At 44.9% G+C, this 24,645-nt stretch overlaps 1 protein-coding gene across 3 annotated transcripts in view; it reads left to right on the top strand.

Annotated features, from left to right (window-relative positions):
• Positions 1–24,645, top strand: part of sncaip (synuclein, alpha interacting protein) — a 210,386-nt gene that overhangs the window by 173,452 nt on the left and 12,289 nt on the right. For 2 of the 3 annotated variants that reach the window (XM_085986770.1, XM_085986780.1), the window contains exon 10: positions 17,970–19,029. In XM_085986770.1, the coding sequence (XP_085842896.1) occupies positions 17,970–19,029 (1,060 nt within the window). The remainder of the gene's footprint in view (positions 1–17,969; positions 19,030–24,645) is intronic. The other variant, XM_085986788.1, reaches the window with a different exon arrangement.

Genomic DNA, 24,645 nt, shown 5'->3' with positions numbered 1-24,645 from the left:
TACGAGGAATACAAAGACCGGTTTGGAATGCATGTACAGGAAAAGTTCTGATATCCGGCACCGACGGGACCGGCGTGATACCGATCTATCAAAAGTTCTGGAGTGGTGAGCGGATTATCTACCCAGGCTGTTTTTAACTAAGAATTTAAAAATCAAGAAATGTGCAATATACAGTAATTGGGTACTCACCTACAGAATGTTGTGTTAAATGGATAGTGAAAGATGCTTGATTAAGTACAGTACTGCCAGTTGATGGTAATCCATAACTCTTTAATAACTTAACAGTAAAACAAAACTTATAAACGACTGCAGTGCACCAAAACTTAAACGACTGTACAGTACAGTATAAAGTACTGTACGGTGGTTGACTGTACACTTATTCCAAGCCAACTGGTTCATCAGGATCATGCACTTCAACAGATTGTTCAGGCACTTCCACTGCTCCAACTCTTTTGGAAGCTTTCTTAAACATGTCCCGGATGTCTGCTTGCTTAGTGGACTCTTGCCTTCTTTGTAGAAAGGTAGACTGCAGAATACGGAGCTGCATAACTTCTTGGGCAGAATAGCAAGAACGGCTTTCAGCAAATTTCATGAATAAAGCAAGATCTGCTGCAGCTTTAGCCCAAGAAATCTTGTTCACTTCAGAAATCTCATTGTCTTCATTTTCCATCACACTTTCCTTTTCTTTCTTTGGATTCAAAACAGTCTCCATTATTTCATCATCACTTAGCAAATGCACAACAGCAACTTCTCTATCTGCATCAACCCACTGCTCAATATCACTTTCACTGAGATGATGTAGAGGGTTTGCTGGGCCTACATCTTTCACCATGTCAACCATTTCCATTACTGCAGTCTTCCGCGGACGAAGATTGAACCCACGAAATTCCTCCTCCTCTGAAGAACCTTCAGCAAACATTACAGAAGGTCACAATTTGCACCAGGCTTGTCTCAAAGTGTGACCTTTCACCAATTTCCAGGAACATGCAACATTAAAGATGGCATCTTTAAGATTGTATTCCTTCTGAAATGCCTGAATACCTGTATTGTCATCTTGGCTTATCAGTCTACGTAGGAAGTCTTTCTTGCAATGACACTTGAGATTTTGGATAACGCCCTGGTCCATGGGTTGTATGAGAGAAGTTACATTTGGTGGCAAATAAATGGTGAAAATATTTCCAGAAACCAACTCGGATTCATGCGGATGGGCTCTACAATTATCCAGCAATAAACTGCATTTACTATCTTCAGGTTTCCTTATTCTACGGAAATGTTCCCTCACAGATGGAGCAAAAGTATAATGGAACCAATTTGAAAAGATTTCCTTATCCATCCAAGCATTTGCTTGAGCTTTGTACTCAACAGGTAAGTGCCTCACATTTTTAAATGCACGGGGATTTTTATACTTCCCAATGACGAGAAGTTTAACCCGGTGTGATCCAGCAGCGTTCGCACATGTTAGCACGGTTACACGATCTTTATTTTTCTTGTAACCTGAAGCATTAGCCTCACTAGCCCCAGCAAGTGTTGATTCTGGCAAAAACCTCCAAAATAAGCCAGTTTCATCGGCATTGTATAGCTGTGCTGGCGACAAATCATGTTGCTGCACAATCCGATTGAAATAATCGCAGTATTCTTCTGCGGCGTCGTGATCAGCTGATTTCTTCTCCCCGCAAACATCGAGTCGCCGTATCCCATGCCGTGCCTTGAAGCATGATAGCCATCCATCAGAGAAAGCACACTTGTCAGTGAGCTCCATCTTTGCGTAAAAATCCTTCGCTTTTTCGATTAGCATGGGTCTGGAAATCGGAACACCCTCTGAACGCTTCAGAGCAAACCACTCATAAAGCACGGTATCCAGCTCTTTAAGCTTAGGCTTACGAAGCGTGTGCCGTTTCTCTACACTCTTAGATGTCTCCGAGCTTGCATAAATCTTGAGCAGCTTATCCTTCTGCGCTTTGATGTCGTACATTGTTGATGAACCGATTTTGAATTCTTTCATAATGTGCATAAGCTTCGCTCCCATTTCTAGTCGTTTGCATATATCAATTTTCTGTTTTAAAGTTAACGCCACTCTTCCTTTTGGTTGGATCAACTTTTGGGATTTCCATAATGCAGTCCAATGAGTTGCAGCAGCGTTGGAGACACACAGTACTGTACTGGAACCCCAAAAAATGGCAGATCAGAAGAGGCTACCGGCAGCGTGGGAGGGTGAGACTCCTGATGCAGGGTTTCTGAGGTGATCCAAGTTCCGCTGGCGCCAAGAGGCCGAGTAGTGGCAGTTTGTAGAACTACCCCCACTGATGAACTCGGCAACCGTTGGAGACTCGGACTCGGAACCGGCAACATTGCCGGTTACTGAGGTGCTGTTTTTGGGGGGTGAAATACTGCCGGTAGAGCGAGGTTTCCGGACATACAACCTCCGGTTAAACCAAAGTTTCCTGTATGTAAATACACACAGTGTGGTGAATAACGTTGGTGAGCTGCAAGCACAATTAGCCGTGTGGCAATATGATATAGTGGCAATAACGGAAACGTGGCTTAAAAATGGTGAGGACTGGGTGCTTAATATTCACGGATACAAGGTGTTCAGAAAAGATATGGAAGGTGATGCAGTATCAACAATACCAAAGACTACGTGATGGACTTATATGAAGTAGGCTTTTATTGACTAAGAACGAGAGCATGCCTCTGCTAGTGAATCCATCCTAACAGCTCCTGGGGGAAGGGTGGTGAGTCACCTTTATACCCGGGCTTAGGGGTGGAGCCAGGGGCTGAGACATGCCTGGACTTGTACAGGGTTAACAGTGGTTTACCACACAGGCATGTACAGGTTAACAGTGGTTTACCACAGAAGGAAAAAAGGGAGGTGGGTGATGTGCCTCAATAATTCCGAGACTCGATGTTAGCGAAACAAAACAAGGCTTTTATTAACTTAGAAAGTAACACGTAAGAGAGAGAGGTATCTTCCTTCTGGAGACTGAGGCCAGACTGAGCTAGCTTACAAAAGGGGCCAGGTATGGGCGGAGCCCTACACACAGCACATTCCAGCACATTCCAATAAACAATACAATGAGGACTGGGGGAAGGGAAATGACACTGAAACCGACCACAGTCACAGGCAGTGATGAATGGAATATTTCATCACATTCACCCCTTCTATAGATTTAGTCTGTTCGGGGGTTTGATAGTCCTCTGCGACCGACGTGGCTGTTGTGGTGCCGCGGGTGTCGGCTGGGTGTCCCCGGTAGCCTCCTGGGTCTCTGCCGGGGGTGCCGCCAGGGTTGTTGAAGGGGTAGTTGGTGGGGGTGCCGTTGGTCGATGTTCTTCCGGGGGTGATGAAAGAGTAGTGGGTGGGTAAGAGTTGCTGTGATCGTTGTTGCTGCTATTGTCGTGGTTGTTGTCGATGCCGGCTGGGGCGACGTCTTTTATGGACACGGTGTCCTCCCTTCCGTCGGCGTGCCGGACATATGCGTATTGGGGGTTGGCGTGGAGTAGGTGTACTGGCTCCACGAGAGGGTCCGTCTTGTGGCCCCTCACATGCCTTCGCACGAGTACCGGACCTGGGGTGGAGAGCCATGACTGCATGGATACGCCTGAGGTGGATTTCCGGGGAAAGACAAACATTCGTTCATGAGGCGTGGCATTAGTGGCCGTACACAATAGCGACCGTATCGAATGGAGCACATCCGAGAGGACTTCCTGCCAGCGGGAGATAGGGAGGCCCTTGGTCCTTAGAGCTAGAGTGACTGCTTTCCATACTGTCCCGTTCTCTCGCTCCACTTGGCCGTTACCCCGGGGGTTGTAGCTGGTGGTACGGCTCGTGGCGATCCCCTTGGACAGCATGTACTGGCGTAGCTCTTCACTCATGAAGGACGCCCCCCTATCCGTATGGATGTAGCTCGGCATACCAAACAGGCAGAACAGGCTGTTGAGGCATTTACTGACCGTGGCGCTGGTCATGTCTGGGCAGGGGAAGGCGAATGGGAACCGGGAGTATTCGTCCACAATGTTCAGGAAGTAAACATTGCGGTCAACGGACGGGAGGGGGCCCTTGAAATCTAAGCTGAGCCGCTCAAAGGGCCGTGTGGCTTTGATTAAGTGGGCTCTATCTGGGCGGTAGAACCAAGGCTTGCACTCAGCGCAAGTGCGGCAGTTCCTGGTCAGAGACCGAACTTCCTCAATCGAGTAGGGTAAGCTACGGGACTTTATGAAGTGGAACAGCCGCGTGACCCCTGGGTGGCAGAGGTCGTTGTGGAGGGTCTGTAGCCGATCCCCGGTGGCGCTGGCACACATCCCTCGTGAGAGGGCGTCAGGGGATTCGCTAAAGGCCCCTGGCCGGTAAATGATGTCGTACTCGAAGGTGGAGAGCTCGATCCGCCACCTAAGAATCTTATCATTTTTAATCTTCCCCCTCTGTTTATTATTGAACATAAACGCTACCGACCGCTGGTCGGTAAGTAGAGTGAAGCGTTTGCCGGCTAGGTAGTGGCGCCAGTGGCGCACTGCCTCCACGATGGCTTGGGCCTCCTTTTCCACGGAGGAGTGTCTGATCTCGGGCCCTTGGAGGGTCCTCGAGAAGAAAGCGACGGGCCGCCCCGCCTGGTTGAGGGTGGCCGCCAAGGCGAAGTCAGACGCATCACTTTCCACTTGAAATGGAGTGTTCTCGTCCACTGCCTGTAGCGTGGCCCGCTCAATATCCTGCTTAATGCTTTTGAAGGCGGCGTGGGCCTCAGCAGAGAGCGGAAAAGAGGATGCTTTCAAGAGGGGGCGGGCTTTGTCGGAGTAGTTGGGGACCCATTGGGAATAATAAGAAAATAACCCCAGGCACCTTTTCAGGGCTTTGGGAGTGTTGGGCAGGGGCAGCTCCCGTAGGGGGCGCAATCGGTCGGGGTCTGGTCCGATTTCCCCATTCTCCACCACGCTGCCTAGTATGCAGAGGCGCGTGGTGTTGAAAACGCACTTGTCCTCATTGTAGGTGAGGTTGAGTTTTTGTGCGGTTTCCAGGAATCTCTCGAGGTTCGAGTCGTGATCCTGCTGATTGTGGCCGCAGATGGTGACGTTGTCGAGGTAGGGGAAGGTTGCCTGCAAGTGGTGGTCATCGACCATGCGGCCCATCTCCCTCTGGAAGACCGAGACCCCATTCGTCACCCCAAAGGGGACTCTGAGGAATTGGTAGAGGCGTCCGTTCGCCTCGAAGGCGGTGTACGGGCGGTCCTCTGGTCTGATAGGGAGCTGGTGGTACGCTGACTTGAGGTCGATGGTGGAGAACACCCGGTATTGGGCGATTTGGTTCACCATTTCTGATATGCGGGGTAGCGGGTAGGCGTCTAGTTGGGTGGACCTGTTGATCGTTTGACTATAGTCGATCACCATCCGTTTCTTCTCGCTACCCCTTACCACTACCACTTGGGCGCGCCACGGGCTGTTGCTGCGTTCAATAATGCGCTCTTTCAGGAGCCTGTCTACCTCGGTCGTGATAAACCGCCTGTCCTCCCAGCTGTACCTCCTGCTTTTGGTCGCTATTGGCCGGCAGTTAGGGGTAAGGTTCGCGAATAGCGAAGGCGGCTTTACCTTCAGGGTAGCCAGACCGCACACTGTGAGGGGCGGCTGGGACCCACCGTACTTGAGCGTGATGCTTTGGTGGTTGCACTGGAAATCCAGGCCCAAGATCACGCTCGCACATAGGTTCTTCATGATTAATACTTTAAAATTATCGTATACAGTTCCGTTAACGCCCAATTGTACCGTGCAGTAACCCAGAATGGTCGATGTCTGGGTTTTATCAGCCATAGAGATGGTACCCTGAGCAGGGACCACCTTTAGGGAGAGTTGTTGTGCCAGTTCAGGGTGGATAAAACTCTCCGTGCTTCCACTGTCAATTAAACATTTAACCCGGCACCCGTTTACCTCGATGTCCACCATTGATTTGGATAGCGGGTGCGGCCTGGTCTGGTCCACTGTGACCGATGCCACTGTAGGGCCCTGATCGATACAAGATGGCGTCCACGCTGTCTGCTCATAAGATGGCGGACCCCACGAGGTCGGGCAAGATGGCGTCCAAGATGGCCGCTCCCACGGCGCACACGCGGCGGTGGCGGGTTTTCCGGCGGTTGGTTTTCCGGCGGGGTTCCCTCTGCACACCTTCCCGAAGTGCCCCTTCTTACCGCACTTAAAGCAGGTGGTGCCTTTCGCCGGGCACAGGTTTCTGGTGTGTTTTGGCTGCCCGCAGAAGTAGCAGTTGGGTCCCTGACGCGTCGCGGCTGTCGTAGGGCTTCTGGGGGGAGAGCGGGGCCCCGCCGGTGTCAGGCTGCCGGGCGGGGAAGATGCCTTCCAAGATGGCGGCGCCCTCGGTGCACACGTGGCGGCGTGGATGGCGCGGGCTGAAGAGTAGGCGTCCGAGTTTCTCTGGGCCACATCCAGGGATCGCGCGGTGTCCGCAGCCTGTTTCAGGTCCAACCCCGTTTTTTCCAGCAGTCTTTGCCGGATGTAAGTGGAGCTGAGGCCTGTGATAAAGGCATCGCGAACAAGCTCGTCAGTGTACACTGCGGCTTTTACATCTCGGCACTTGCAGTCTTTGCCAAGCATTTTCAGGGTGCTTAGGAACTCCTCCACCGATTCCCCAGGTCGCTGTGCGCGAGTAGCGAGCAGATGCCTAGCATACACCTCATTCGTAGGCTGCTGGTAATGCGCCTTTAAGATGTCGCAGGCGGCCAGGTACGTATCGGCGTCTTGGATGAGGGGGTAAACCCGGTGGCTTACCCAATTCCGCAGAATTCCGAGTCTCATCCTCGCAGCGTCCGTAGCGTCTTTGACGGCTGCGGAATTGTCCAGGAAGAATTCCATACACTCAAACCAGTGTCCAAAGCGTGCTGATGCGTCCGGAGCATGTTGATCCAAATCCAAACGTTCGGGTTTCAGGAGTTGATCCATAGTGTTGAAAAATAAGTTAATAAAATTGATGTGCCTCAATAATTCCGAGACTCGATGTTAGCGAAACAAAACAAGGCTTTTATTAACTTAGAAAGTAACACGTAAGAGAGAGAGGTATCTTCCTTCTGGAGACTGAGGCCAGGCTGAGCTAGCTTACAAAAGGGGCCAGGTATGGGCGGAGCCCTACACACAGCACATTCCAGCACATTCCAATAAACAATACAATGAGGACTGGGGGAAGGGAAATGACACTGAAACCGACCACAGTCACAGTCAGTGATGAATGGAATATTTCATCACAGTGGGGTGGTAGTACTGATTAGGGAAGACATTGTAGTGTTGGAAAGAGAGGATGTCCTAGAGCGGGCAAGGACAGAATCCATTTGGTTAGAGTTGAGAAGCAAAAAGGGTATGATCACTCTATTGGGGGTATTCTATAGGCCTCCAAATAGTGAGAGAGGAGCAAATCTACAGGGAAATCAGAGATATGGAAGAACTATAGAGTGGTGATATTGGGGGACTTTAATTACCCAAATATCGATTGGGATAATGTTTGGAGTAAAGGGAAAGGAGGGGGAGGAATTTCTGAAAAATGTTCAGGAGAACTTCCTTGACCAGTATGTTCTCAGCCCAACTTGGAAGGTGGCATTGCTGGATCTGGTGCTGGGGAATGAGGTGGAACAAGTGTCTGTGGGAGAACACTTGGGTAAGAGTGATCATCGTATCATAAGGTTTAGATTAGTAATGGAGAAGAGCAAGGAACAATCTAAAGTAGAACTTTTAAATTGGAAGAGGCTAACTTCAATGGGATGAGAGGGGATCTAGCCAGGGTAAAACCAAAGATTGACAGGAAAAACTGTAACGGAACAATGGGTGATCTTTAAGGAGGAGATGGTTTAGGTACAGGCTAGGTACATTCCAACAAGAGGGAAAGGTAGGGTAACCAAAGCAAGGGCTCCTTGGATGATGAGGGAGATAGAGAATATGATGAAACAAAAAAAGAGGGTGTATGATGCATGTTGGGTGAATTCTTCAAGTGAGAACCAGGCCAAATACAATAAGTTGAGAGGGGAAGTGAAGAGGAGAATAAGACTGGCAAAGAGAGAATATGAGAATAGAATGGCAGTTAACATAAAAGGGAACCCAAAAATCATCATCTGGCATGTAAATAGTAAGCAGGTAGTAAGAGATGGGGTGGGGCCTATTGGGGACAAAGAAGGTGATATATGCTTAGAGGCGCAGGGCTAAGCTAGAATACTTAATGAGTACTTTGTATCGGTGTTTACTAAGGAAGAGGATGCTGACAAAATATCAGTAGAAGTGGAGATTGTAGAGGTAATGGATGGAGTGAAAATTGATAGACACGATGTACTGGAAAGGCTGAATATGCTTAGAGTGGATAAGTCGCCTGGTCCAGATGGCTTGCATCCCAGGTTGCTAAAGGAAGTGGGGGTGGAGATAGCGGAAGGGCTTGCCACAATCTTCCAATCTTCCCTAGATACAGGGGAGGTGCCAGAGGATTGGAAAGTGGCAAATGTGACACCCTTGTTCAAGAAAGGGTGTAAGGACAATCCAATAACTACAGGCCAGTCAGTTTAACATCAGTGGTAGGTAAGGTTTTAGAAACAATAATCGGGGAAAAAATTAACAAGCACTTGGAGAGGTTTAAGTTAATTAAGAGCCAGCATGGATTTGTAAAAAGCAGATCGTGTTTGAGTAATCTAATTGCATTTTTTGATGAAGTAACAGAGAAGGTTGATGAAGGGAATGCACTGGATGTTGTCTATATGGATTTCAAGAAAGTGTTTGACAAAGTACCGCATAAAAGGTTGGTTAACAAAATTGAGGCACATGGAATAGGAGGGTCAGTGTCAGCTTGGATAAGGAATTGGCTTAAGGACAGAAAACAGCGAGTCGTGGTAAATGGTTGTTTTTCAGACTGGAGGATGGTAGACAATGGTGTTCCCCAAGGGTCAGTGCTAGGACCACTGCTTTTTTGATGCATACAAATGACTTGGATATTGGAATACAGAGTAAAATTTCAAAATTTGCTGATGATACCAAATTTGGAGGTCTGGTAAACCATGAGGAGGATACCAATCGATTGCAACAGGACATAGATAAGCTAGCAGAATGGGCAGACAAGTGGCAGATGGAATTTAATACAGAGAAGTGTGAAGTGATGCATTTTGGCAGAAGGGTTAGGGAGAGGCAATATAGACTTAATGGCACAGTTTTAAAGAGTGTGCAGAGACAAAGGGACCTGAGGGTTCATGTGCATAGATCTTTGAAGGTGGCAGGACATATTGACAAAGTAGTTAGCAAACCATATGGGATCTTGGGCTTCATTTTTTTTAAATTCATTGATGGGATGTGGGCGTCGCTGGCTAGGCCTGCATTTAGTGCCCATCCTTAATTGCCCTTGAGAAGATGGTGGTGAGCCGCCTTCTTGAACCGCTGCAGTCCATATGGTGTAGGTACACCCACAATGCTGTTAGGAAGGGAGTTCCAGGATTTTGGCCCAGCGACAGTGAAGGAACGGCGATACAGGTCCAAGTCAGGATGGTGTGTGGCTTGGAGGGGAACTTGTAGGTGGTGATGTTCCCATGCGTCTGCTGCCCTTGTCCTTCTAAGTGGTAGAGGTCGCGGGTTTGGAAGGTGCTGTTGAAGGAGCTTTGGCGAGTTGCTGCAGTGCATCTTGTAGATGGTACACACTGCAGCCACAGTGCGCCGGTGGTGGAGGGAGTGAATGTTGAAGGTGGTGGATGGAGTGCCAATCAAGCAGGCTGCTTAATCCTGAATGGTGTCGAGCTTCGAGTGTTGTTGGAGCTGCACTCATCCAGGCAAGTGGAGAGTATTCCATCACACTCCTGACTTGTGCCTTGTAGATGGTGGCAAGGGCTTTGGGGAGTCAGGAGGTGAGACACTCGCCGCAGAATTCCCAGCCTCTGGCCTGCTCTTGTAGCCACAGTATTTATATGGCTGGTCCAGTTCAGTTTCTGATCAATGGTAACCCCCAGGATGTTGATAGTGGGGGATTCAGCGATGGTAATGCCATTGAATGTCAAGGGGAGATGGTTAGAGTCTCGCTTGTTGGAGATGGTCATTGCCTGGCACTTGTGTGGTGCGAATGTTACTTGCCACTTGTCAGCCCAAGTCTGAATAAATAGAGATATTGAGTACAAAAGCAGGGAAGTTATGCTGAACCTTTATAAAGCGCTGGTTGGGCCACAACTGGAGTATTGCGTCCAGTTCTAGTCACCACACTTTAGGAAGGATGTGAAGGTCCTTGAGAGGGTGCAGAGGAGATTTACCAGAATTGTTCCAGGGATGAGGGATTTTAGCTACAAGGTCAGGTTGGAGAAGCTGGGGTTGTTCTCCTTGGAGTAAAGGAGGTTGAGGGGAGATTTGATAGAGGTGTACAAGATTATGACGGGTTTGAATAACGTAGACAGAGAAAGGCTGTTCCCATTAGCTGATGGTACAAGGACTAGGGGACACAGATTTAAGGTTTTGGGCAAGAGATACGGGGGGGTGTGAGGACGAACTTTTTTACGCAGCGAGTGGTGAGGACCTGGAACTCGCTACTGACGAGAATGGCGGAAGCAGAGATGATCAATGATTTCAAGGGGAAACAAGATAGGCAGTTGAGGGAAATAAACTTGCAGGGCTACGGGGATAGAGCGGAGGAATGGGACTGACTGGGTTACTCTACAGAGAGCCGGCACAGACTCGATGGGCCGCATGACCTCCTTCTGTGCCATTATGACTCTGACTCTAGTACAGCATGGTAACCCCCCAATTTGTTGATGTTAAATCCTAAGTTCAGCATTCGCCTCAGGTGTATTTAAAAAAAATAATAATAACTTGGGTGTAAATTGGGTATTGTTCCTCCAGATATTAAAGACAGACCAAGAAAATTATTCTTTCATCAAAAGTTGCTTTGGCTTAAAGTCCTCTCGACCCATTACTGTAGCCTTTTTTTGCAAGTTCTACAGTGGGCTCAGGAGCAATGTGACACATTTTCATCTAACCACTTTCAATTGCCACAAGTTTGATCACATAACTTGGCCATCGCCCTGTCGTCGTCGCCCTTCTTTAAAATTTCACAAGCACCCAGCCCCAAAAAACTGAAGGAAGTACATCGCTACAATTCTGAAATACAGCATCTGTAAAAATACTGAAAAATAAACATGATTAAAAATATTTAGCCTTGGAATAGGAAGGGGAAAAATCAGCTCAGTTTCTCACTCCTGATTGCCTGCTAGAAAGTGCATGTGTGTAAGGTCGGAACAGCATACAGCTAAGTAGTAATGCTGCCCAACTAAAACTCACTATCTGGAATCACATGAGAATTGCTCCTTGTATGAAGCTTTGGAAGGCAAGTGCCTGGAAACTGCCCAGCAGGACAGGAAGGGAAACATTTTCGTCAAAAGTAATTTCTATTGTCCCCCTATCATTTTTTTGTAACTTAAACCAAGATTTTCCTCTCTTGGTACAGTTATAGGCATGAATAGCTATTGAAAGGTTTTAGATAGACGCAAATGGAAATGTGCTGTTTGCCCCCAATCTTCCTCGGTCAGCTCACAAGCATAATTTCAGGTGTAGATTTGGACTGATCCAGAGAGGACAAAAGTGGTAGGATGGTAACATTCTGTGCAAGTGCAAAGGGACCTGGGTGTTCTTGTACACCAGTCGCTGAAGGTAAGCATGCAGGTGCAGCAGGCGGTTAAGAAGGCAAATGGTATGTTGGCCTTCGTAGCAAGAGGGTTCGAGTACAAGAACAAGGATGTCTTGCTACAGTTGTACAGGGCCTTGGTGAGACCACACCTTGAGTATTGTGTGCAGTTTTGGTCGCCTTACCTGAGGAAGGACGTTCTTGCCACGGAAGGAGTGCAGCGAAGATTCACCAGGCTGATACCTGGGATGGCAGGAATGACGTATGAGGAGAGATTGTGTCAATTGGGTTTATACTCACTGGAGTTTAGAAGATTGAGAGGGGATCTCATCGAAACCTATAAAATTCTGTCAGGCCTGGACAGACTAGATGCAGGAAGGATGTTTCTGACGGCCGGGGAGCCCAGAACCAGGGGTCATAGTCTAAGGATAAGGGGTAAGCCATTTAGGACTGAAATGAGGAGGAATTTCTTCACCCAGAGAGTGGTGAACCTGTGGAATTCTCTACCACAGAAGGCAGTAGAGGCCAATTCATTAAATATTTTCAAGAAGGAGTTAGATATATTTCTTAAGGCTAAAGGGATCAAGGATATGGAGAGAAGGCAGGAACAGGGTACTGAATTTGGATGATCAGCCATGATCTCATTGAATGGCGGAGCAGGCTCGAAGGGCCGAATGGCCTACTCCTGCTCCTATCTTCTATGTATTAACAGGATAGAGGCAATTAAAGGGGAATCTCACAAAGTTGCAAACATTTTCAAAGCTTTTGGAGAAACTTAAAAGGTATCTCAACTCTTCAGCAGCATTTGCAAAGTCTGAAGAGATAGGTAGAAATTAAGGGAAAGGAAACCAAACTGTTGGCATAACGCTGCAGGCAAGTAAGGAAGAAGCCCAGGAGTTGAAAGGACAGACAAGGGATTTAGAAAATATATATTTTGGCATACCCTCTCGCTTCTCAAATGCTCCCGTTTTATTATGAGGAGACATCCTAATTTAATTTTTTCTCTAGGCCTTAATTAATTTTGTACACAGGCTTTTGAGACCTCCATATTTACCAGCTGCAATAAGGCAGGTTGCGAGCTTCGTGCGTCCATGCTTAATAATATGGTAATCAGGTACCTGATGCACAAAAGCACATTTGGGCTCCTGCCATTGCATTATCAACACCTAAGTATTGGTAGGCTATTCAACCATGAGTCATAGAGTTATAATGGCACAGAAGGAGGCCATTCGGCCCCTTGAGTCCGTGCCGGCTCTCTGTATAGCAATCCAGTCAGTCCCATTCCCCTGCTCTATCCCCGTAGCCCTGCAAGTTTATTTCCCTCAAGTGCCTATCCAGTCTCCCCTTGAAAACATTGAATGTTTCCGCTTCCACCACTTACGCCTATCTCCAAGTTTGCAGGCGACACAAAGCTGGGTGGGCGTGTGTGCTGTGAGGAGGATGCTGAGAAACTCCAGTATGATTTGGACAGGTTGGGTGATTGGGCAGAAGCATGGCAGATGCAATATAACGTGGATAAATGTGAGGTTATCCACTTTGGTGGCAAAAACAGGAAGGCAGATTATTATCTGAATGGCAATAGATTGGGAGAAGGGGAAGTGCAACGAGATCTGGGTGTCCTTGTGCACCAGTCGCTGAAGGTAAGCATGCAGGTGCAGCAGGCGGTTAAGAAGGCAAATGGTATGTTGGCCTTCGTAGCGAGAGGGTTTGAGTACAGGAACAAGGATGTCTTGCTGCAGTTGTACAGGGCCTTGGTGAGACCACATCTGGAGTATTGTGTGCAGTTTTGGTCGCCTTACCTGAGGAAGGATGTTCTTGCCATGGAGGGAGTGCAGCGAAGATTCACCAGGCTGATACCTGGGATGGCAGGAATGACGTATGAGGAGAGATTGGGTCGATTAGGCTTATACTCGCTGGAGTTTAGAAGAATGAGAGGGGATCTCATTGAAACTTATAAAATTCTAACAGGACTAGACAGACTAGATGCAAGAAGGATGTTCCCGATGGCGGGGGAGTCCAGAACCAGGGGTCACAGTCTAAGGATAAGGGGTAAGCCATTTAGGACTGAAATGAGGAGGAATTTCTTCACCCAGAGAGTGGTGAACCTGTGGAATTCTCTACCACAGAAGGCAGTAGAGGCCAATTCATTAAATATTTTCAAGAAGGAGTTAGATATATTTCTTAAGGCTAAAGGGATCAAGGATATGGAGAGAAGGCAACAACAGGGTACTGAATTTGGATGATCAGCCATGATCTCATTGAATGGCAGAGCAGACTCGAGGGGCCGAATGGCCTACTCCTGCTCCTATCTTTTCTATGTTTCAGTGAATTCCAGGTCCTCACCACTCGCTGCGTAAAAAGATTTTTTCTCATATTCCCCCTGTATCTCTTGCCCAAAACCTTAAATCTGTGTCCCCTAGTCCTTGTACCATCAACTAGTGGGAACAGCCTTTCTCCGTCTTGCCTATCCAAACCCGTCGTAATCTTGTACACCTCTATCAAATCACCCCTCAACCTCCTTTGCTCTAATAAAAACAAATCCAACTTCTCCAATCTGTCCTTGTAGCTAAGATCCCCCATCCCCAGAACCATTCTGGTAAATCTCCTCTGCACCCTCTCGAGGGCCTTCACATCCTTCCTAAAGTGTGGTGACCAGAACTGGACGCAATACTCCAATTGTGGCTGGACCAGCACTTTATAAAGATTCAGCATAACTTTTCTACTTTTGTACTCAATACCTCTATTTATGGAACCCAAGATCCTATATGCTTTGTTAACCACTCTCTCACTATGTCCTGCCACCTTCAGGGACCTATGTACATTAACTCCCAGGTCCCTCTGTCCCTGTACACTCTTTAAAACTGTGCCATTAAGTGTATATTGCCTCTCCCTGTTCCTTCTGCCAAAATGCATCACCTCACACTTCTCTGTATTAAATTCCATCTGCCACTTGTCTGCCCATTCTGCTAGCCTTTCTATGTCCTGTTGCAGTCAATTAGTATCATCCCCACTGTTTGCCACACCCCCAAATATGAATGCGGGAGGAACATCAAAATTAAGCTTGATCATGTCCTTGCCTGATGTCCATATACAAGCACATTCCAGCAGATGTCACTGGATATCAATAAGGGTACATAACACTGGCTGAATTTCCTTTCATTAGTCCAGGGGTGCACCCCTATATGTTGCCTTTACCAATTAAGTGATTGGGATAGTTTTCTCTTGCCTTTTCACTCTCAGCCTTCTGTTTCTTCTGGTATTACCCTGTATCCATTATTGCTCTACATTTCTCTCTCTTTTTATGGCTTGTTCATTTGCCCCCTCCATTAGGGATAGAATCATGACACACATCTGTGCTATTACCGCGAGCTGTGATTCCCAATGCTAGTGAAAAAGAAAGAATTTTAATTTATATAGTGCTTTTCACAACCTCCAGGACGTCCTAAAGCAGTTCACAAATCAATTAAGTACTTTTGAAGTGTAGTTACTGTTGAAGGGAAATGTGGCAGCCAATTTGCACACAGCAGGTTCTCACAAACAGCAATGAGTTAAATTATCAGACTTTTTTGTTTTAGTCTTGTTGATTGAGGGATAAATGTTGGGGCAGGACACCAGGAGAACTCCCCTACTCCTCTTCGAATAGTACTATGGGATCTTTTATGTCTTGAGAGGGCGGATAGGACTTCGATTTAATGCCTCATCTTGAAAGACTGCACCTGCGACATTGAAGCACTCCCTCAGTACTGCACTGAAATGTCAACCTAGGTTATGTGCTCAAGTCTCTACAGTGAGGCTTCAACCCACAATCTTCTGATCAAGATGAGAGTGCTACTGCTGAACCAAGGCTGACACCTAAATGATGAATGAGAAAACTGTAAAAACATATGTAACAAAATGGATGTATTTTTTTTAAGATTTAAATTTCAAAAATCTTTGCGTAAGTAGGATTTCCAGTTGCATGTAAGTATTTATGGAATTGGTGCAAGCAAATGATTTAATTTTAGAGTTGCAAATGATGTATTTAAATTCCATGCACAGATTGGCTCTCTTACTCAGCTGACTACAGTAGTGTGTAGCTCAGCCACATAAACCAGGAAAATCCCACGTTTGATCGCCTTTTGCACTGAATTTGCTGATCGCATTGGGGCAGCAGTAGGTGCACTAAAGTAGCCTCGGGTACCTGGCTGAAAAAAAAATTGCCGTCGTTATTCTAATCTATCTGCATGCCTCACAGTACCATGCCCTAGCCTCCATATGAGCTTGGGATGAAGTGAAAGTGGCAGGTGTCATTGAGGCCACGGCAGATGAATGTTCTTGTATGTTTTAAAATCAATTTCATGGTACAAAATAAATAATGTTTTTTCAAAAAATAAGAGCGCTGTTGAAACAGTTTTTGAGACAAAGCTATTATGGATATTTATCCTGGTGTATTCATTAAGTCAAAACCCTGGTAAAAAAAATTTTGAAAGGCACTTTTTTATAAACCTCCAGTATTTCTATTTGGAGCTATTAATTATCATCTTGGCTCCTTCAACAATAAGGGTAATGCAGCCAGAACTTTGACATCTCCACAATTCATTCATTTTCAGCAGGACAAATTAATGGTCTGTTGTACACCCCAGCCATAATGTATTTACATTATATCCTGGCAGAAAACTGAATAAACTAATTGCCAAGTAAACAGAGAGCCACCTTTGGACTTAACCACATTAATATCTGGCTGAGAGGCATGCTTTACCATCCTCCAGCTTTCTTCCATTAGCTTTCATATTTTTATAATCCTGTATTTTCTAACTACATAGAAGTTACTATCCTCAGTTGCATATCAATAGCATAGATTAAATCTGTTTTTTTTTTAAATAGGTTACTTTTATAATAAGCAATTTCAATCTTTAGCTGTTACTTGGTATGCAAGATTTGTACCAAACCACTAATACTGTTGGGAAATACAAATCTGATGATAGCTTTAAAAAATTGGCCTGTACTTTAAGAGCCAAAGCGCTATGTTCTAAAATTATTTGCTCAGCCAGATTAATGAGACCTGGACTTCCTTGTAACTTTCCAAGTATTGGTTTTTTTTGCTACAACATCTGTACAAATAACTTCATGCAGTTTTGAATGGTGAGACTATTGCACTGTATAATCAAGGGAGTTAGGGAACATTTATTCTCTGAATAAATTGAAAAAAGTTAACCATTTAAAAAAAAAAAAATACTCTTGAGGACCACTCGACACCATCTGTTATCGTTGAGGTGGGAGGCAGAGACAATCTGGAGCAATGGATTTTCTGTAATAGACATCCGTGCTGCTCTGTAATTATCTAGCAGAAACTGCAAGTTACACTGTTTTAGTTGTACAGGTACACTATCCCTTATCCGAAAGCCTTGGGACCAGCTGAGTTTCGGTTTTGGGAATTTTTCGGATTTCAGAAGGTATTATTATAAGACTGGGAAATTTGTATTTAATATAAATTTTAAAAGTTCAGGCTACCTTTTGCGACTGTTCCGTGTCTCATTCCCCTTCCTGCTTCTCTGGAAAGCCAGATATCGGCTGACTCCTACTAAGCTGGCCCGCAAATCAGGTCGGGTGGGGGGGGGTAGAAAAGAATATTGGACGGGCCGCGGTTCAGGTTGTGGTTGGGGGGGTCCGGTCGGGGGAGTCTGGGGGGGTCCGGGGGGGGGGGGTGGTCGGGGGGGTCCGGGGGGGAGAAAAGAATATTGGACGGGCCGCGGTTCGGGTTGGGGGGAGAAAAGAATATCGGACGGGCCGCTGCAGCTATCGGACCGGCCGCTGTATTGTTGGGTTCACTCTCCCGGTACCTCCTTCACACTGCCCGGCTCGGCCTGCAATCTCCTACCCAGGAGGGAACTCTGTGACCCACTGCCCTGCTCAGCGTAAGTCGTGCGCCACTCTGGTCATGTCGTGTGCACGACTTACGTTGAACGAAAAAACTTTCGGTTTTTAGAGGTTTTCGGTTTTCGGAAGTTCGGATAAAGGATAGTCTACCTGTACTTCTCAACCACTCCATCTAGCAGGCCACCCAGAAACTCTTTAAAATTCACCCAACTGAAACAGGTGGGAAATAGTGTTGGAAAACTGACTCAAAGTTGTGGCTATCTGATTGTGAGAAATATGCTCCAGCAAGCTAACCAGCTTTTTTCTGTTGCTGGTGCAATTTTTTTTTTTAAAGCATTAGCATTTAAAGAAATGAAAATAGTTAAACCTGACTAATCTCCTTAGCTCAATAAAGTAGTTTAAAAAAAGATAACTTTTGGAAATGTCTAGTACAGTACTAATAACCCATTTAAAATTTATTCTTATATATCCTGTGTTTTTTTTTCTTTTCTATCACGAGCAGTTCCGCTATACCATCCGAAAACAGTAAGAAGAAAACTCTTACGTCATGTGATCAAAAGATGACCGGTGTAACTGCAAATGGAGGTGTATCTACTTACAGCACTGAAACAAAACCAAAGACTACCACAAGAGGGATGCTGAAACAGAAAGGTGAAGAAGCAGACAAAATTCTCCGCCAACTCTTGGGAGAAGAGATTTCTGGAAATGTGTGCACACAAGAAAAACTTTCTTTGGAATTTCAAGATGGGCAGGAGGCAAGTGTTGTAACAGGGTCTGCAAGGAAAGTCCTGAGAGACAAAAGGGAACTGAAACTGACCAGACTGAGATATTCTCAGAGATCCTCTAGTGAGTCAGACACTGACTCCCATATCAGTGAAGATCAGAAGAACTCTCCCATTAAAAGAGCTGACAAGCCACGACCACAGCCCATTGTTGAAAAAGAGGAATACACTGCAAAAGTACACTCCATGATTAAAAAGCACACCTCAGCAGTAGGCAGAATGTTCCCTTTTGCCCCTAAAGCCTCTGGTACATCAGAGGAACCAAGTCATTCTCCTGCTGCTGAAAGCTGTGATAAAGTTCCAGACAGTCAGCATCAGATAAGAAGTCCAGTCAGGATCCAGTCTACCGAGGAACCATTTCTGCCTTGTGCTGACAATACCACCACACAAAAAACTACAAACAGTCCTAAAAGTGCTCTTAAGTCACCATCTTCAAAAAGTAGAACTTCTCAGAATTTAAAACTAAGAGTGACTTTTGAGGAACCTGTTGTGGAAGTTGAACAAACAGTTTGTGAATTAGATAGCAGGAAGGGCACAGAAAGTGAAGGAACTTTGCCAAACTCTATGTCTAGTATAGAAATGGGTGAGCCATTGAACAGATATGTTGGACATTTTCGATCACCAGTGGAATCTATAAACAGTAACCAGAACAACAATAACGCACAAGCTATCCATTTAACCATGACATCCACCCCCAATTTACCACTGAATTCCACAGGAAGGAAAGCTGGAGGTTCAAAAGCAAGTCTTGTAACTCCCACAAAAGTTAATGCCAAGACAGTGAGTGTGATAAAATCTACTAAACAATCAGTTTTTTAGTCTTTTGTCATGTACTAAAAATCTAAACTAACTTTTAAAAAATACAAAGTAGTGCCAAATTTTATTTTGTGTACATTTGTATAGAAGAAACTTAGCTGAACAAATCAAAAAATATTTTTGACTGTTCTTTCTACATGTTTTTTTTTTAAAAGGTCCTAATGTAAACTAAAGATATAGGTAATAGTTTTTTTTTAAATCTTGCAAATATCCTGTGATGGTTTCTACATTATAAATGTTCAATTTTATAATAAAAATGGTATAGAGTAGAGGAGTGGGAGATGAATGGTTATAAGATTGCTGTTCTGCACTAAATCAGTTGCTACTGTTAAAAATAGACAAATTAGAAAATCTATATTGATTTTCTTCCTTTATGCCAATTTTTGTCCCTTTCCTGATGGCATTGATACCTTGGCCAAGTAACCATTCTTTGTGTAAGCCTAGAGAGTGCTTCTCTGCAAACTACAAGGGGCATTGCAGCTGACTGTGATCCTGTCCTTACCCATATCCGACCATATATCCGCGGCATAACTAAGACCGCCTATTTCCACCTCCGTAACATCGCTCATCTCCGCCCTTGCCTCAGCTCATCCGCTGCTGAAACCCTCACCCCGGTGTCCTGGCCAAAATTTCTCCCTCAACCAACATAACAAAAACAGATTAACTGGTCATTATCACGTTACTGTTTGTGGGACCTTGCTGTACGCAAATTGGCTGCCGCATTTCCCACATTACAACAGTGACTCCACTTCAAAAGTACTTCATTGGCTGTAAAGCGCTTTGAGACGTCCGGTGGTCGTGAAAGGCGCTATATAAATGCAAGTCTTTTTTGTTACCTCTAGACTTGACTATTCCAACGCACTCCTGGCTGGCCTTCCACATTCTACCTTGCCTACTTGAGGTCATCCAAAACTCGGCTGTCCATGTCCTAACTTGCATCAAGTCCCGTTCACCCATCACCCCTGTGCTCACTGACCTACCTTGGCTCCTGGTTAAGCAACTCCTCAATATTCAAAATTCTCATCCTTGTTTTCAAATCCCTTTATGGCTTTGCCCATCCCTATCTCTGGAATCTCCTTCAGCCCCACAGCCCCCTGAGATATCTGCACTCCTCTAATTCTGCCCTCTTGAGCATCCCTGATTATAATCACTCAACCATTGGTGGCCGTGCCTTCTGTTGCCTTGGCCCTAAGCTGTGGAATTCCCTGCCTAAACCTCTCTACCTCTCTTTCCTCCTTTAAGACACTCTTTAAAACCTACCTCTTTGACCAAGCTTTTGGTCGCCTGCCCTAATTTCTCCTTATGTGGCTCGGTGTCAAATTTTTTGTCTTATAATACTCCCGTGAAGCGCTTTGGGATGTTTTACTACATTAAAGGCGCTATATAAATGCTGCTGCTGCTGCTCAAGGTCATTTTGTTCCCTCGCCAGCCTAACATGGCGATTCTGAGGACAGTTATAGAGTCACAATTGCATCCTGGCTAATATCAACTAACTCAGCACAGACTAATGATCAAATCTAGGGTCAGCTATTCAATGCCTTAACCAGCTGAACCATTCAAGGAGCTCCAGAAAGATGCCTTTTGAGGAACAGTTTAGGGCAGTGGATCAGGGATCACTGTTCTCTTTATTTATGGGACTGGATTTGAATTGCCCCCCCCCCCCCCCCCCCGACTGATATGAACAGTTTATTCTCTGACATGTATAAGGATTTTAATTAAAATAAACTTCCATTGGCTATGCATCATCAGTACAGAACTGCCTATTTTTGGTACAAATTTGTATTCAAAAAAGCCAAAAGAACAGTTGTTCTTCTGAGCTAGGGGGTTAAGGCATATTCAAGTAATGTATAAGGAGATTTGCTTTAAACTTGACCTGAGAGTATGTGATGCTGTCAGTAGGTGGGAAAATTGGAAAGGTATGCCATTTTCTCGACAGTGACATCCTCATAAGAGCATAAAATTGTTACTTTTTAAAAAATCATTCATTGGGCTTGGTTGTATTGCAGTACAACTCGGCGCCTGCAATCTTCACCTCAACCTCCATAGCCTCCTCTCATCTGAATGTCCACTTTCAATTTCACTTTTCATATAAACTCCCCTTGACCCGTATCTTTGGCATGCCTCTCGTCTTGACCTCCCCATATCGCGTGACCTCTCTTCACCCATGGTTGCAATCTAGGACGTTGCTACCTCCTGACTACGTCATCATCTCCCTTACCACCCACCCACATTCCCTCACTATCTGACCATGGAGAGAAAATACTCCCCAGAACCCTTACAACCTGGTGCTCAAATTTGGTCTGCTACTTGCCACAAACCTCTGCCACTATCAATTTGCTTAACTGTGCTCTCACTTCTATCTTTGCCCTTGTTCCCAGCAAAACTATCACTGTCTGAGAGTCCTGGCATTCCCTTTGGGACAACACTCATCTTCACCATAAGTCTGATAGATGTAGACTTGAGTGTACCTGATGCACAACTCACCTAGACATCAGTTGCTAGAAATGGATTAATGTGTCAAGTGCATCCATGCTACAATCTCTTCAGCCAAAACCATCCACTGTTCCAGGACCATAATGAAGAGAAAGGATAATGGCAGGCTCTTTTTTCCTTATGACTAACTACCTCCTCAAACCCCTCGACCCCCTCATCACCACCTCGAGCACCAAGTGTGAGCAGCTCATGAATTTATTTGTCACCAAGATTGCTCCTCTCTGCTTCAAACCACTATTATCAATTCTGTTGTTATTATCAACTCATCCTCAAAATTCCACTTTCTATCCTTCCATCCTTACCAATTACCATCCCATCTCTAACTTCCTTTTCCTCAATAACGTTCTTGAATTTGTTGTCATCCTGCACCTTGCCTGTCTTTCCTGTAACTCCCAGTTCAAATCCCTCCAGTCTGGTTTGCACCCTTTAATACCAGCATCAAAGCTACCCTATTCAAAGTCATGTATGACATCTTCTGTGACCATAGTCCTTTATCCCTCCTTGACTTCTCTGAATGGCCTTCTCCATCCCCCTTCCTATCGTTCTGCTTCATGAGACTGTTTACTCAAGGTTTCTTCCCTGTTTATCCAAACATAGGCACTGATTCCCCAGCAATAGGTTCTCTTCCCTTACCTGCCCTTCTCACACAGTCACCTCCAGAGTACCCCAAGCATCTTTCCGTGCTCCCCCCCACCATTTGTAATTTACATGCTGCCCCCGATCACATCATCCACAAGCATTGGGGCAGCTTTCATATGTATGCGGAGGGCACTCAGCTTTACTTCTCCACTACTTCCCTTGATCCCTCAACTGCCTCAGTGCTGTCAAGCTACTTTTCTGACACCTGTTTTCTGTTGGGTGGGTCAAAACTTCCAGCTCAACATTGGGATGATCAAAGCCATCATCTTTGGTCCCACCACAAACTCCATTCTCTTGCCATTGATTCCAGCCCCTTCCCTGACTGACCAATATTTCAAGCTGAACCAGGTTGTTTGTAACCTTGGCATCCTGTTCAACCATGAGCTCAGTTTCAAACCCCATATATGTTCGATCACAAGCTATTTATTTCCACCTCTGCAACATTGCCCATCCCTGCTCTTACCTCAGCTTCTTCGATGCTGAAACCCTCATACATGCCTTTACAACCCCCAAACTTGAATACAATAATACTCTCCTTGCTGGGCACCACCCTCCATAAACTCCAACTTGTCTAAAGCCCAGCTGTATGCATCCTGTCCTATGTTGAGTCCCTTGTGCCTTTCACTCCTGTCCTTTCTGACTTACATTGGCTCTCTGGCTCCCAAAGTAATAAAGTTTAAATACTTGTTTTTAAATCTCTCCATGGTCTCACTCCATCCTAACTTTGTAATCTTTTCCAGCCTTATATCACTCCTCCCCACCCCCTGGACTCTCCTTTGTCCTAACTGGCATTTTGTGCATTTCCCACTCCCTTCGTCCCACCACTGATGCAGAGCCTTCAGCTGCCTGGGTCCTACTCTCTGGGATTCGGTCTCTAAACCCCTCTGCCTCTCAACCTCCCTCCTGTTATTTATAAACCTTCTCAAAACTGACTTCTTTGACCAGGCTTTTAGTCAACCCTACAAATATCTCTTCGGCTCAACATCAGTTTTTTCCTTATGCCTCTGTAAAGTGCCTTGGGACATTCTTTATGCTAAAGGTGCTATATAAATGCAAGTTGTTGTATACAAAAGTTTTATTTTCTTTATTTGCGAATTTATGAAATTACAATTATTGAACTTTAACAACTACATAAGATAGTTGTTTGATTACATTTATCACTGAAGAGAGATATGAAAACTTCATATATACTATAAAGTTTTCTCTACTATTAAAGTTTGATTTTACTTTTGTCATGAAAATGTTTTTGAAGCAGATTTGCGATGATCTGAAAATTTGTTTTGTTTGGATTAATTATTTAATGCAAGAACAGCAATCAAATGTTAACCATTTCATCAGAACACTTTTTTACTGAAATGTCTTGTGATTTGGGCAACATTAGTCGTGTTTGAAGTTTTATTTTGCTTATTGTTTGATTGGAACTTAAATTTTAATCTTGTTAAAACTTTGATTTGCACTTGTTTAGTTTTTGTTTTTCTTTAGAATCCCATGGCACTATCATTTGTACAAATAGCATTCTAGTGCAATCCTAAATATTGGGCAAACACCTCCTGTTAAAGCAAATGCTGTAGAAGTTAACACCCTGGATAATTAGATTTTTTTTTGAGAGGGGTTGTGTCATCTGGAACACATTTAGAAATTAAAAAATGATCTTTGTTCAATTTCTCCTAATTTCTTTAATTTTTTTTGTACATACTACTGATGTCATCCAGGGATGGGGCAGTTGAAATGCAAGGGTTCTTGTTCTCAACCTTATGAGGTTGTTGATTTAACACAAAGATAGAAAAATTAATCCAGGAAGCCATATTCAGTGACCTTGTATTCAGCGCACTCATAGAATTAAGTCATAAGATATAAAACTGAAATACAAGATCATTGAAGTGCCTTCAGTTAATGGCCATCATTATAACAGTTGGGATAGTAATAGCTCCAGGGATGAAGTCCTTTGCGTAGTCTGTTTAAACAAAAGTACTCTAATAAATCAACCAAAATAAACAAAGGAACTGTTAAAATAATTGATTTTAGTTTTAAATGACTATAACCCTTTAAAGGGAGTATTTGCTTATGTATTATTTACCTATATATTCTACAGTGTTTGCTTAATGGGAACTACGGGATAAAGGGAACATTTACTCATGAGGGTATTCCTGTTCAGCTTTTACTGTGTTTATGATGAAAGGATTCATACACTCTGTGGTTGATAGGAATGCATGATCCGTTAAGTAAAGCTGTAGAAATCCACATGGAAATGTGTGTTCACAGTATTAATCCATTAAGATGTTTTCTGCAGATCCTCCTGTCATGGTTTTGCCTGTTGAAAAATGATGCTATAAGTGATAAATTTGTAAGATTTTATCTTTACAAAAGCACTAGCAGCATTGTAAATCAAATCCTTCATAGGGCACGCTAGAAAGTTTTGTTTATATCACCGTACATACCAGCTGGGAT

This window comes from Somniosus microcephalus, chromosome 1, assembly GCF_052327205.1.
Source record: "Somniosus microcephalus isolate GS21.2 chromosome 1, FLI_Smic_1.0, whole genome shotgun sequence".
Taxonomy (NCBI): Eukaryota; Metazoa; Chordata; class Chondrichthyes; order Squaliformes; family Somniosidae; genus Somniosus; species Somniosus microcephalus.
This window is presented reverse-complemented; position numbering and strand designations above follow the sequence as displayed.